The following is a 15,373-nucleotide window of genomic DNA, read 5'->3' as shown; positions in this document are numbered from 1 at the left end:
ACATATATAAACACTAGAGTATTTAAGGCATTTTTATCAATATGGAAAACATTTAATTTACCTAATTCCCAAACATTCTAAGAGACGCATTTTCATCACGCACATTTTAGTGAAATCAGTTTTCAGTAGCACATAAGTTCTGTAAGGAAAGGTACTTTCCCACCTGCTTGTTAGTTGTTTGCATGTTGTTCTCCTAGGTCCAGTTTGGAGGACGCTGGTTGGCAGGGAGGAAGCATCCTCCTCAGTATGTGCTTGTTGAACACCTTGTTGTTATCAATGTCAAGTCTGACCTGTCAATTTGCACTCCTCCCTGGACTGTCTTGGAGAGAAATGGCGGCTTCTAGGCATCTGAAACAATGATCCTGCTGCCCTCGTCTTGGCTTGCTGCTCTCACCACACCCCGGTTACACATTCCACTCGACTACGTCATCAAAAAACAGGCCATTCATTTCTTGTCTGCCAACTCTAGTCTATCATCTCTCAACATATTTTCATTGATATTTAAATGATCAAACATATCCTACCAGATTGAGTGAACAGGCATCATCTTCATGCTAAATATGACTTTTTAAAATAAAAAAATGTCGTTCTAAGAAACAGATATACATTGTGGTAGAGTCATAGAATATTGAAGATAAAAATCAGAGGCATCATAGCAGTATCAAATAGCTTACCTAATGGAAAAAAAAGTATAATGGATAAATAATTCATGACATGCATGTTGTACACCAAGAAAAGTAAGCTGAACACACAGTAAGCTGAAGGACTGGCTATTAAAGTAACATAGCAAACCATAATGATGTATCATATGTGATAGCATTTATTAAAAAACAAAACTTGACAGACATAAGCTAAATTGTTCATAGATGTGGAGATGGAAAACTATAAAGCAAAGCAGAAAAATCTTTGTCACAGAAGACATCAGAATAGTTGTCCCCTTTGGGAGAGAGAGAGCTAGAAAAATGGCAGGGTTGGTTAGAAAAAGAAACAAAACTGAGAGTCAGCAGGTGAGCAGATGGGAATATGTTTCAGCAGTGCTGTTTCCTGATCTGGGTTTTAGTCATGTGGATGTCAACTTCATTACTTTTTGGTAAATTATATGTGCATATAGGTGATTTATGTACATTTCAGTGTATGTATTTTACACAAAGAAGTTTAAAGTAGCTTTTAAAACTTTTTTAAAGTGTGACGACTCAGATTTCTTTTTAGCAACCAACAGATGAGATAACTGGGCTCACGTAAACCAAACCTAGCAGTATTTTTTTTAATAATAGATCTCTTGTGCAATTTAGCCTGCAAATCAGTATATCTAATGGCTGAATTTTCAGAGAGCTTCTGCACGATCAGCAAATTCACTTGGCACGGTGGTGGTGTTGTAAAGGATTACAGAAATTTTAGAGTTGTTCTAAGTAGACACGTTGCGTGAAACATGTCAAAATGTAGGATGACCAAGCAAAGAAATGTAAATCCTTCCCAAATGTGTTCCTTGGCGTCTGTAAATCTACCATATCATAGCACAAATAACCAGGACCCTATACATTTTTTGCACACGACACAAACCAGCCCATTACTCTCAGACACACACGGCACAGATGCTTTTACATGAGGTTGAAAACGACATCACCTTTATTTTCTGCCCAATGATTTAATGTTTAGTCTTTCTCTTCATGCCTGCTGACATGGAAGCTCCGGTCCCACCAGGAAACCTCATCAGCTGCCTTTTGATTGTATGAAGCAGCCTCTCTCCTGGCAGGATTTTTCCCCTGCTCTGAAAACCACTTCTTTCAGTACAAGACGCCATCACTTTTATTTTTCCAAAAACAACCGACCTTACTTGGATGGCCAGCCCAAGCCCAAGAGGTGTGTGGGTCTGTGATGGAAGTGACCACACAAATGGACGAGAGTCATGCAACACAACTCACACATTACCTGCAACTAGCCAGGTGGCTGCCTCCCCACTCGGTTTCTTTAAATCTCCTCCCCAAGTGGATGTTGCAGACAAACCTGCACTTCTCTAACTGGATAAAAGGGGTCTGACTGGCATACCATCCTATGGCCTGAGCCCCTGCTGGGCTTTACCTGGGGCTGGCACCGGGGGATCTAGGCATACACAAGAAATCACCATATGAAGTCCTCTACCCATCTCCAGCACAAAGCACCCAGGCACAGAGCAGCTGTAAGACTGTCCCCCAGTTTCAGACCTGCCTACCCAACTTCCCAAAGAAAATGTGCAGCTTCAATGATTTATTTTCTGATCACTGGGTATGACCCAAGTTGTTCCATGACTTCATGAGCATGGTCTATGTGTGCATTACACAAATATGATCAAAAGTAAAATTATCTAAGTACTGGATGAAGATGAAGCAAGGAGAAATCCTGTGGTGGAAATGTTACAAGGTTTGCATGGTGTATGCACTGATACATTATGCCAGTGCATTTTAATGTTTTCTACTAATTTCCACTCATTTTATCTTGGTGCATATTATCAATGTGGGTATGTAATTTGCAAAAAAAAGAGCTATATGTGGCAATTTTGTCAAATGTTACCTTTCAATTTACTCATCAGAACTGCTTACACCTGTGCCTCTTCTCAAATTATACTGTCACTTTTCAACTCATTAGTTCAAGGACACAGTAAATAAGCCATCACCTTCCACTGATTTTTCTCAAGGGAGGAGTATGTCATTCCCTTTAGCTTGCAAGTTTCTCTGCCCTACGTATCCTTAAAGTTTTTGTCTTCTTTCATCTTCCTACTGCCGAAACATATGCATCGAATCGAGACAGACTAACATAATTATACTTTATTATACCTTTATTTTATCCCCCAATAGTTTTTACATTTTTAGTTAAAAAGGTACACATACTCATTATCATCGATTTGATGCTGACTCATAGTGACCCTATAGGACAGGGTAGGACTGACTCTGTGAGTTTCCAAGACTGAGCCCCTTATGAGAGTAGAAAAGCCCGTCTTTCTTTCTCCGGGCTCTCCAATGTATACTAATAATCAGTAACTATCTAAACAACATTACAGTGACCTCTCCATTAATCCAGATCCCTTATGTTCACCTAAAAAGATACAAATGGGGCTTCAAAACATTTACAGAAAAAAATTGAAGTGACCAGAACATAACTTTTCTTACCCTTTTGAATGCCTTCTGTGTTTGTCTATAAGAAATTTGGAGAAATTGAGTTTCTCAATTTCTCAAGTTATACCTGAGTATTTTAATTCCACCTACCATTGAAACTGCCAATAGATCCTCTGCTGACTTAAGTTTGACAACCTTTGGCTGTTAACAGAGTTGGTATTTAGTATCTCTTTCCAAAAAAGTTCAGGGTGTTTGTAAACCAAACCTTTATGCCAATGGCCTACCTTTTGGTTCTTGTGAACATACCTTTTTGACAATAAAAATATTACTTATTACCAATATTCTCAAAGAAAATATTTCAAGATATTACTAGTCAAGTTAATAAAAAGTAGAATGGGTTCTAATTCAAACTGAATCATGCCTTATAAAAGAGGGGAAAATACACAAATGGATAGAAATGTACCCCAATCCAAGTGTACAGAATTAGATGGAGAAGGATATTTTGATAAAAACAAAAAAAACTGTTGTCTCATTTTTGATGTTTTTGTTTAATAAACGTTACTACAATTTTGGAGCAATATTTATTATGGACTTACCCTCATATTTCACATTCCAAACTCACATTTTAGGAAATAGTTGATAGCAAAATATTTTTTCAATGCATGACTATTTAACAGGGCACTGGAAATTTTGATCCTTACCATCCATAGGGACATTTGGCATGGTAAAAAGGATTTAGGATATAACATTCCAACACATCTGTGTATTGAGAATCTATGTCATTAAAAGTTGATTGGGTGCGAGATGATGATTACAGTGAACCAGTCTAGACAGACGCATCAAGGCTCTTAAAAATTAAGGAAGAACACACAGGAACTGAGTAAGTCTGGAAGCTTTAATTCAAAAGTTAGCCAAAATTTATGGTTAGAATGATTATTTCTAATGTATCTCTTTCTAATCACTATGACCAGTGATTAAAGTTTCGGAGAGTAATATTGATTGGGCTTCGGAGAATTATATTGACTTATTTCTTTAATCTATCCATTTCTACTATCACTATGCTTCCAAGTTCCATCTTTAAAGCCACTGAGGACCATGACTGTCCATCCCTTCTCTGAAAAACTATCACAGAGCGTGTTGACTTGTTGAATCTCAGTACAATGCCTCTATAGAGTGTCTTAGCAAGAATACTGGCTTGTAACAATAATTCTCGTAGCGTTGAGAACAATATTGGCCAAATAATTCCATTTCTCTTAACAGCCAACTTCTCATTGTTAACATAAAGTGATGTAGTTAGTGTTTAGATATCCGATTGTTGGTATCATGTCACTATTTTAACTAAAAAGCAATCATCAATTGGCATGAATATCTGTGATGTCCCTGTGTGGTGGTAGGGGAGGAGCCCAACCTAAGAATCAGACCGCACAGTCTGATGAAGCTGCCTTGAGGATGTGGCCTTTTTATAAGAGAGACACTGGGAACTTCCCTCTAGCTGACCTTTGCCTTCCTTGCTCGGAATCTGTGTCTGCCTCCAGGGGTGGCCTCGTGTGGGCCACCCTGGAATGACCCCACTGGCTTTGGATCTAGATAACTCAGAACTCATTCGCCTGTGCTTTGCCCAGTTCCCACTTCACCTTTCTGCATCCTTGCCCCCCACCACATGCGTAAGAAGAGTCCTCTGACTAGCATTAGACTCATGAACTTGAGTTGTACTGGGCTAGGATGTCTTCTTGATATAAAATTACTTTCTGATATAAAGTTCTTCTTACATATGTATGCGTGCCACTGGTTTTGCTACTTAGCCGGACAACTTAGCCTAATGCGGCCTTCAGACAAAGCTCAAAGTGCCATGTTTGTGGGATGTTAGCAGAAGTGGAGTTTGTGGGATGTTAGCAGAAGTGGAGTTGCAAATAGTATGAAATGACTCACCTTTGGGTCAGGGAGGGGCTAGGAATCATATTAACAAATAGTGCAAGACAAATCATCTTGGGGATATCAAGCTTTAAAAATATTGTATCATTAAGGGTTTTACCAAAAATAGAGTTCCTAAGCCATGGTTTTAACCCAATTTCTTTGTCAGAACGACCAAAACAAAATTCTTGATCTGGGACATTCTGTGACTCCATCCCAGTGACTGCCTGTTCTCCCCTCCATCCTGGCTCTTTTTCCTCTTCTTCTTTTCGCCTCTCTACGTAAATCAAACGTACTGTTGATCTCCAAACCTTTTGATCAACCAGATCACCTTCTCCAAGTGGCAGAAGGACTGCAAATTATTGTCAGGAATGAAAACTTCCTTTAGTTATTCTATTTTCATTAAGTTTTACCATGTGTTTATTAATCAGAGAATTATGTTAACCTAGACATGAATTTATTTAACTAAAGCACACACTGACTTTCAGGATTCTAAACTAAAGACAGAATATTTTTTATGTCTTTCCAGTCAGCATTATTTTTTTGTTGTGTCATTAATTTTCCAAACTCTTATTTTATCCATGACTGGCATTATGGAGGATACAGACCCAATTACAGTTGCGTCAACTCCCAATTTAGGAACCATATGTGTGTCAGAGTAGAGATCTATGCATGTAAGTGACAGAGTTTGTGGAAGGAGATTATCAGGCTTTTTTTCCAAGGTGCCACTGAATGGACTTTGGGTGGTAGTAAACAAAGATGCCCGGAAGTCATACTAGGTATGAAAACATTAAGCATAGCTCAGTCTCTGACAGGCTATACAGATTTCTGAATCACATCTAACTTGAGGAGTGATTTGGGGTTCAAAATGTTAAATTATATTTCAGTTGCAGTATTTTGTTTGTATTTCTCTAAATGCAGCACCTAATACTTTCTCAGTTTGAACCAACTCTGTATCCATAGATAGGGCAGGTTTAAATTGACAAGTTCAGTATTTTATCATATTATCATAATGTAGAGTATAGATTTTATGCTGTATATAATAATTTATAGATTTTGTATTATTCTCTTTTAAGTCCAGGTAAGTATAAGAGGTTGAATAGAATAACTATTGACAAAAATGTACAAAACAATTTAAAATAACTCTAGACCAAAAAAAAAAAAGAATCCTAGCAATGCATGTCCAAGTAGTGCCAGTTTATGTCTACAATTTTTGTCCTAGCATAATACCCAAATGTATGCTTCCAACATGCATCTCTTCTGATTACACGGCACATGGATTTTTATAGAAAAAATGCATTCCTACGGGAAGTATTCCTTTAAAAAATGTATTTTAAAATTGTATATAAATGGAAATTGTTTGTCCCACATCTACAAGCTCACTGATGCCCTCTCCATTTTTAAAAAACTGTTGAAATACTAAGAGTTTTTTCTTCTTTATTTTCTAGTTACCTTTGTCAATAAGAGCAGAAATAGCTCAGAGAGTATGTAGCAAAGGAAAAATCAATTTATCCTGAATTTTAGTGCCATGTTTTCTGATTAAAATCAGTTTCTTCTTGTAAAAGTCAAATCATTTTCAGTATTTTTCTTTGTTCTTGTACATGAAGAGATTGTGCCTTTAACTTGTTTAATAAGATGCCATATTATTAAACTGCCACAAATACCATATTAGAAAATACCTAAGCTGTATTTATTTAAATTTCATATCTATAGTAAGTATTTAAGTAAGAAGGACTCTGGTTAATTTACATAACAAAATCGCTCTCAAAATGGTAACTTTCTGGACTTCAGGCATGGAGATGTGGAGCTGTTTCGAGAGCATAATGTGTACAGAGAAGAGCTGGTCTTTATTCGGTTCACATCTGCCAAGGATATTCTTTTCACATCCTTTGAAGCTTGAAAATACTATCTTTTTGAACCAGGAAGTTCATCTGTCTCTGCAAAACCCTTGCTTGGGGCGATGCATGTTTATGTGATACTGCAATAAGCGGGTCCTTTCAGAAACTGGGCCTGTCACTCAAATGACTTAGAGATAATGGAAATTGGGAAGAAAAAAATCTTAACTTTAGCAGGTCCTCCTAGACTAAGTTGAATAGAGCTGAGCTCAATAAACTGGGAATTAATGTGTGATGTCAATGAAAAATCGCCAAATGAAGATTTTCCCCTAATTTGCTCTTTTGAAAAGCCCTTCATGAGGCAATGTGCTTATTATAGTTTAAGGCTCTAGAAATTCTGTTTTTATTTGTAAGAAGAAAGGAAAATAATATTTAAATATCAGCTTTAAGCTCCAATTAAGCGTAACTGTAACTGCCAGCGCAAAAGTCTGAGGTGGAAAATCTTTACCACCTATACATTCTCTTTCCAAGTTGACATATTCAACCCAAAGGTCAGTGTAGATGAATTTCAAAATCGTTCAGTTGTCCTGTTTTATGTTTCTCTCGTACTAAGTATTGTTAACTGGTTAACAATTAATACAGCCAGCATCGGGTTTGTTTGTTTTTTTTTGCCTTTAAGCATGCCTAAGCCTTTAGTACAATAATGGAATAGCCTTAATTCATCGTGGGATTGCAAAGTAGCATGGCTTTAAATTCATAGCTGATATCAGATTACAAAAAGTCAGAAGCCTTTAAGTGTATAAACTGAGCATTTACTGTGAGCACTGTGTGCTTGTGTGCTGGGGAGAAGGGTCACAGTGACAGGGAAGGACAAACCCTTCTAGCTGCTCAGTGGATCCTGGGTTACAGGAGCTCTACGAAGGCGTCCTGTCCTCTGTACCGCGGGCAGGCGGACTTCACATCATGGACGCTTCGTTCAATAAAAACAGCATATACTTAACCTGACCAATAGAATGGCTTCGTAAAAACTTGAAGTAAAAATCCCATAGCCGTATTTTTCACACTGAACCCTGATTCCCGCCTGCCTTAGTCTCATGAGGTTCAATATCACTTCTCAGACCACGGGGGTTAAGTAGCAGAGTCTGTACTTGAACTCGGATTTGCGATTTTAAACTGCATGACATTTCTGCTATTTTGAAAAAGATGAACTGGCATGGGGGCTACAACAATGGGCCCAGCAACACAACCGTGAGTGTGGCTGGGGACCAGGCAGTGTGTCCTGCTGTGTCCAGGGAGTCTCAGCTAGTCAGAGCCCATTGAACCACTGACTACCTCTCACTGCTGGGTCCATTTGCTCTCTAATTTCCAAAGCCTATTCTCCGCTGGTTTTCACCATTTTCTAACTCTGACTTGAGCAGTGCAGAGGAAGAGGATTTAGAGTCAGCTTTCCCACGTTTATGTGATAACTGCTTTTCTGCCTTTCAGAGGTTTTGTGGTATTTAAAGAATACTCGTGCAATGTTTCACTTAATGATATATCAATAAACATAATATTCCTGGCCATCCTCTTTTCAGAACTAGTTTCCACTGCATTATAATGGCTCCTTACAATGTTTAAACCTTTTCAGGTTTTTAAATGAATTCTCTCATAAATTTTTGCTAATTGAGCTAACCACCAGATCACTACATTATAATGTACGTAACTGAAGACAATTATTTCCTAGTCTGCTGTTACCTAGCCCGCTATATAATGTTAAAGTCAATCTGCTTTCATTTCAATAAAAAGAGACTTAACTTTAGAGAATAATTTACACTTCTGAATAAATGGTGGCCATTGGAGTCATTGACTAGAGTACGTTTTGAAAATTAAATTTTTGCTGAAAGTTATTGACTTTATTTAAAACAGCAGCTCTGCTATTTTTCTTTCTTCCATTAACTATTTATTTTGAAGTAGTTTGAAGATTGACCTTTGAAGCCCTGCATACCACTCCTCATCATCAGCAAAATCAGCTCATGACAAATTTTACCCCCCTACACCCGATCTGCTTTCATCTATGGGATGCCATTTAGAAAAATAATTCAACTATTATTTTGTTCATAAATATTTGTGCATAAGTCTTAAAATAATAGCTAGTATTGAAATATTACCACCTTGTACTAAACATAGAATTCTTTAATATGATCTAACATGCAGAGTGTATGGAAGTGTTCATTGTTTCATTGGAATGAGGTAGAGTTGTTTGCCGAAGTGATGATCCCATTATGCCTCACTTGTGAAGGGCTGCTTTTACTTGCAAATTCTATTTGATCCATATGTTTTCCTGGCATCTCTTTTCTGCTCCCAGTAATTTATTTAAAGGCATGGAACCATTTGGACCGCAAAGATTCTCATGTCTTGACTGTGGACTGTATCCTAGTGTGAGGATTTGAACATGTTCCTCTGTCTTTAATGTCTTGAAATTTGGAAGCTGTGTTCTTTTGTTTACTTCATTCTCTCTCTTTTTTGTTGACTCACAAAAGCCATGTCTAGATATGATTCCAATGAGTGGTTTGGTTTCACCATGTATTCTGCAAACAGTTTGCTTTTCCTGTGGCTGAAAGATGCCTATCTATGTTTCTTTGCATTGACATCTAGTAGAACACATGGGGGATCCAATCTTCTACATGAAGCCCTGTGCATTTTTATTTCATTTACGTGTGCTCTGAACCATCCTGAACTTCCTCCTCCAAATATACTGACCTATCAATTTCAACTTTAGAATATGTTCCCAGTACTAAAATAACCGATTGCTTTTCTAGATCAGAATATAACCTGGAAGCAATTGAAGCTCTACGCTGGTATTTCCCCTTCTCCCTCCACACAGCCCTTCCCTTGCAGGCCAGAGAAGCTGTCCTTGGCTGTGCTGAGGCAATCTCTGACACGCACATTGACTCTCTGCCTTCTCTTCGTTTTATCGTCAGTTAGGATACAACTTGTGCTCACAGTTGTAAAATAACTCCCCTGGAAATTATTGATGGTTTTTGAGAGCAGTAACGGCTACTCCCGTGATGCAGGGCTGGTTGAAGCAGTGCACTGAATAAAATAAATGCCGAGTTTTGATGGAGGTTTGGAATATAAAATCTTTTCATGGATTTGAAATTCCATCCAACTAATAGCAAAGAAAGCGCTCCGTTAGTAATATAGTTCACAATCGCTCAGAAGCTAAGAGTTTGGCATAGGCTCTTCTAACTTTTTAAATAAAGGATTTCCTTTAACTAGAGGTGTCAGCGAAGGCCGAGAGAAGTACCTAGAGGATCCACATGAATTTGAATTCATCACGTAACAATTTTTACATGCATATTCGGGAGTTCCTTATAGCTGGAAAGCACAATTAGATAACCATACTCTTATCAATCATAATTTAGCTGTAATTTGAGAACATTGCATACTGTACCATTTTTAGTGACTCTGTTATGTTTCCCACATGGTTAAAAGAATTAACTCAACTTTGTTTCGTTGTCAAAATTACTCTAAATGCCGTGATGACATAGATGGTGAAGTTGGTGGCTGAAGGTCCATGTGACATGGAGGAAAGGGTGCTGCTGATGTTGGCCCTTGTCAAGAAAAGACTGGGCCACTGCAAGGAAGGTAGAGGCTATTCACAGCCACCAAGCAGGGCTGACACAGCCTACTAAAGGCAGTACGGGCCAAAGGAGGGCATGGGTTTAGCATAAGTCCCTGCCAACTTTTGGTTGACAGCAGTCTAATTATCAGTCTTGCACAGCAAGAGAAAATATTAAGCAAGACTCCGGTGTCAGAGGCCTGGGAACTAATCCTTGCTACTGCAAGTAAAGTCGTGTGACGTCAGGAACCATACTAAACTTCCTCAAACCTTGGACGCCTGTTCCAAGAATATCAATAGGAGTATCTCATGGCGATGTCCTGAGGAATAAAGAAAGCACTTGTAAAGGTTAATACAATGCTCATCTATATGACTTCTCAGTAAGTGTGAAATGTTAAAATTACTGACAACATAATAATTATATTCATTAATCATGACCAGAACCAAATAAGTTGTTTTTATAATATCCTTTTGCAAGCGTATTCTGTCTTCATTATAATTCATGTACTGCCTTTCCCTTGGAATAAAATCCTATTTCTAGCATTATGCCCTTTCTTTCTTCCAACAAATTCCTCCAGCTCGGACCATACAGTGGAAGGATACCAGAGGAATATGAAGCGTTGGCGGGAGCATGCACAACCACTGCAAGGAGCACAGAACACAGAATCATTTCCTCAGACCTGGCTTAATTATCAGTGACCACAGATAGTCACATAATTACTAGAACCACAATTGCCCCAAAATTTCAATGAAGTCATTGGTCTAAAAATCTCTATATTTTACTTTAGTTCCAACTTTCTTAAATATTGCCATGTTTGTTTAATTTATATAAAACCCCAAACCCACTGTCTTTAAGTGAATTCCAACTCCTAAGAACTGGTTTGAACTGCTGACCTTTGGCTAAGTAGTCTAATGCGTAATCCACCGTGACTCGAGGATTCATTTGATTCCTGATAAATGGATGGAAAGGGTAATTGTCACATATCTCCGGCCAACTGATGGGCTTCTTACATTTCCATAAAGTGTCTAATGTGGTGGTAAAATAATAGAGGTTAGATAAAATAGTATTTTAGACTGAAGAATTAGCACCAAACCTCTGGCAAAATCACAGTGCTAATCCAAAAGAAGAAAATTGATATTTATATGGTTAGTTATAAAAGACAAGGATAGTATGAAGACAAGATTTAAATGTCCAATATAGTAATGTCAAAGGACTTAGGTCAAGTAGGGAACAATTCTGACACTAACTACAAAGGTAAAGTCATTTGAATGAGCAGTCTACCTTTGGGAGATCTTTATTTTAAAATCTTTTATTTAAAAATCATTTTAGAAAATAGAGAATTGGAGGACTGATGTCCATAGACTTTATTAGCTACTAAGAAGAGAGAGTAGGAGGTGATCGCTGCCCGAGAGACCATGTTTTAGCATCTCTTATTCATATGAATTCAACTAATTTTTCATGGGTAAGACCCTAATTTAAAAAGTTCCCAGAGAAAAAAATGGAATTATACCTCTATTTTGCAATTAGAATGTTACCAAAATTAAAAAATGTTCTGGGCAAAGGCCTCCTCAATTAGCTAGGCATCCCTATCCCATGATGAGTTAGGGAAACATGATGCTCACAAACCCCAAGCTCAATGTCATCGAGTGGATTCCAACACATAGCAAACCTATAGTGCAGAGGATTATCACACTGGATTTCCTAGACACTACATTTTTGCAGCCTCATCTTTCTTCTTCACAGTGACTGCTGGGTTTGAACTGTTAACCTCACAGTTAGCAGAAGCTCAGTGCGTAGCCTACTATGTCATCAGGGCTCCAACACACACATTAATATTATCTTAGTAACTGGTACAGAGCTATGCAAGATGTCCTCATCATTACCTCTCTTTTAGACAAGTTAAAGGCCACATGACACAGAACATCTATGGAATATGAAAAAATACCATTTATATTTAGTAAGAGAAGACTGAACTACAATTGGTAAAGTGTGAACCTGGTATCAACTTACAACAAATATATATATATATATATATATATATATATATATATAAGTAGTTTTAAGGAGTTGATTTCACATCTCTGAAGTTAGGGAGTCCTGAACAAATCACTGAACATTCTAGCTCCAATTTCTTTTTAAGCCAAATGGAGATCATAAGTCTTGTTTGATTCCACTATGAAGACTTAAATAAGTAAAAATATATAAAACTCTGAGTAAAACACCTAATGCATAACATTCTCTTGGGAGTCCTTCTTACTATTTGGGGGTGCTAGACTAAGTTTCTCAGTGGAATGTATCAGTAAGGCACTCCTTTTACATATTGACTGAAAAATCTACAACATTGCAATCACTGTGAGCCCCAAACCACACGTTCTATTTTTCACTTATCTGATTAAAAACAAACCAGCTCAGTGTTCAACTTGGAGGCTGCCAAAAGCACCACCTGTCTGATTTTCTTCCAGCTGTCAGAAGCAAATTTTAGATCCGCCTCCCGAACATTTCTGCAACTGGAAGTGGGTTATGTCTACGTACAAAATGCCTTGATTTTTAGAGGTTCTTATAGTCCAGTACATGCGTACGTGAAGCTATATACTTGATCCATGCTTATGTGAATAGTGCTACTAAGAATAAAGAATAGAAACAATATTTTAGTTGTTATGGGTGTATTCTCAGAATAAGCTATGAAACAGAAAACATTTATTTTTTATATAAAAGATCAAATTCATAATTTAAAGGAAAAAGAACTGAAATTGTGAAAAGGATCAGAGAATTCTAATGAGTGTCTGCTTTTATTAAGAAAAAACATTGATTTTGTCACATATCAAACACTAGCTCTGAATTTTCACGAATGTCAATTACACATAAGCACATATAAATTCTGTAGAAGCACTGACATCTTAATTTGTATGTAGACATGACGAGTGTGTGTATGTTTATATGTTCTATGTAGGAAACACAAATATACGCTCCTTATTTTAAAAACTCGTAACACAAAAATGTTCACAGATCATTCATTATGTTTAATCATTGAATACAATTTCTGTAGGATATCTGGGTCTCTGTCTTTGCAAGCCTTATAAGAGTCTTAGTTAGGTAAGATAGCTGCCATAATTCTACATGACCGTAGCTATTTATAGAGGTGTGGGTGACAATTGTTAACTAGCGGGGCCTTTGGCAAAGCAGAGAACATTTTCTCCATGCAAAATTTCACAGAGAAACCACGTCTCCCTCCCACAACACCATGATCTACAACACTCCCTCCCAGAACACCTCTCAGCTCCTAAACCCCCTTCTCAGAAGCGTGTAGAGTCCCATCAAACATGATGCTGCCCTCAGAGCACATTTTACCTGGTCACATTGGCAGCCACTGTGACTGTCTGCTTCATTTCCCCCTCCCCAAGCTGATGCTATTGGAAAAGGCTAGCAATACCTTCGGTAGTGATCTCCGTCATCGTGGTCGTCGAAAGTAAAAGTCAGGTGAAAAGTTCCGATTCAGTGGCCCTCGGCAGAAGACTTTAAGATCCGAGAACTCTGATAGGGGGTTCTTTGTGGAACTGTGAGGGCTCTCCGTTTTCCTGGCTGTTTCTGCTGCTTCTTTGTTATCCTGTTGAACTTTGTCTCTTCTCTGCAGAGTTCTCCCCCTGGAAACAACCTGAGCCCTTTCCAATCAGTACTTGTGGCTCAGGCAGAAGTATCAGCTTCGAATAAAAATAGCCTCAGCGCCCTAGGACTCTTCAGCACTTTTTTTTTTTTTGGCACTCTAGAGGAACACACACACACACACACACACACACACACACACACACTCCAGCCCCAGAGAGAGAGATGCAGGGGGTGAAGAAGAAGTCAAAGGAATTCAAAAGTACTGTCTCAGCCCCCACAGCTTCCTTAAGATAATTACAGATCTTGGGGATATGTCAGAAAACATGGAATAAAGAGTAGAAAGTAATCTTATCCTTGATGGCTCAGATTTATTCTTAGTGCCCTTAATGCTCGGTACATTCCTCCTTCCCTTATTTGGTCTGGGGAGGGTCCTGTAATGTCTAGCAGAGGCAAAGGAGCCGAGCATCTGAAGTCATTCTCTCCAGTTTGACTCCTTATTGGTCCAAGCCTGCTGAGCAAGTGCAGCTCGTTCTATAGGGCCGCACTGACACCTGCAAGCTTACATACTGACGCTTCCTTCAGGACACGGTGTGGCGAAGTAGGATTTTTCAAACAGTAGCTAATTTAAAAATTCTGGACATTAAATTATATTATGACACTTGAGAGTCAGTGTATTTCTAGTTATCTTTAATATCTATTTTAGATCTCTGCCACGTCTCCCTGAAAACAAAACACCTGCCTTGATGTGCTCAAATAAAGGGAAGGCATTATAAAGTTTAGAAATTCACAGCCAACATTTTAGCAAAAGATTTCCATTTTTTCTCTACCTCAATTTAAAAATAGATAAATAAAAGCAGATTACAGCAGCTCACAATTAGCCAAATTGGCTGATTAGCATGTCACCTTCCCACTCTTAGACAGGTGTTAATGAGCAGAGAAATATTCAATAGTCGGTGGCTGGAAAGAGAAGGAGAGTCAGAGGGCATTGATAATCACAAACTCTAGCCAGTCCGGAATAATCAAGGTTTACCTACACTTCTTGTTTAAGTCGCATATTCAAACTAATAAATTCATACAGTCACACTTTTTAGTCTTCACTCGCTGCTTTTGGTTATGACGTCCTCCTGACTTTGTCAATTGCAGCGATCCTGGAGCCAGGCGTAGGAGTTCAAAATCTGAGTCGCAATCAAGTGCTACCACAGCTCTTTCTATAGAAAATGGTCTGTCTCGTGTCAGTGGCCCTGCTTTTATTACTGCCACAGTTTCTGGCACATGACGAAGTACTTAAACAGAGTAGTAAGGTAGCACACTTAATGAACGAAGAAGGGAGTAC

At 38.2% G+C, this 15,373-nt stretch overlaps 1 protein-coding gene across 1 annotated transcript in view; it reads right to left on the bottom strand.

Moving 5' to 3' along the window:
* The window catches only part of TRDN (triadin), a 179,541-nt gene extending 165,652 nt beyond the window's left edge, over nt 1-13,889 (bottom strand). Inside the window, exon 1 of the mRNA XM_075553734.1 lies at nt 13,868-13,889. Within this exon, the coding sequence (XP_075409849.1) occupies nt 13,868-13,889 (22 nt within the window). The remainder of the gene's footprint in view (nt 1-13,867) is intronic.
* Between the last annotated feature and the right edge of the window lie 1,484 nt (nt 13,890-15,373).

Source organism: Tenrec ecaudatus, chromosome 7 (assembly GCF_050624435.1).
Source record: "Tenrec ecaudatus isolate mTenEca1 chromosome 7, mTenEca1.hap1, whole genome shotgun sequence".
NCBI classification, from domain to species: Eukaryota; Metazoa; Chordata; class Mammalia; order Afrosoricida; family Tenrecidae; genus Tenrec; species Tenrec ecaudatus.
This window is presented reverse-complemented; position numbering and strand designations above follow the sequence as displayed.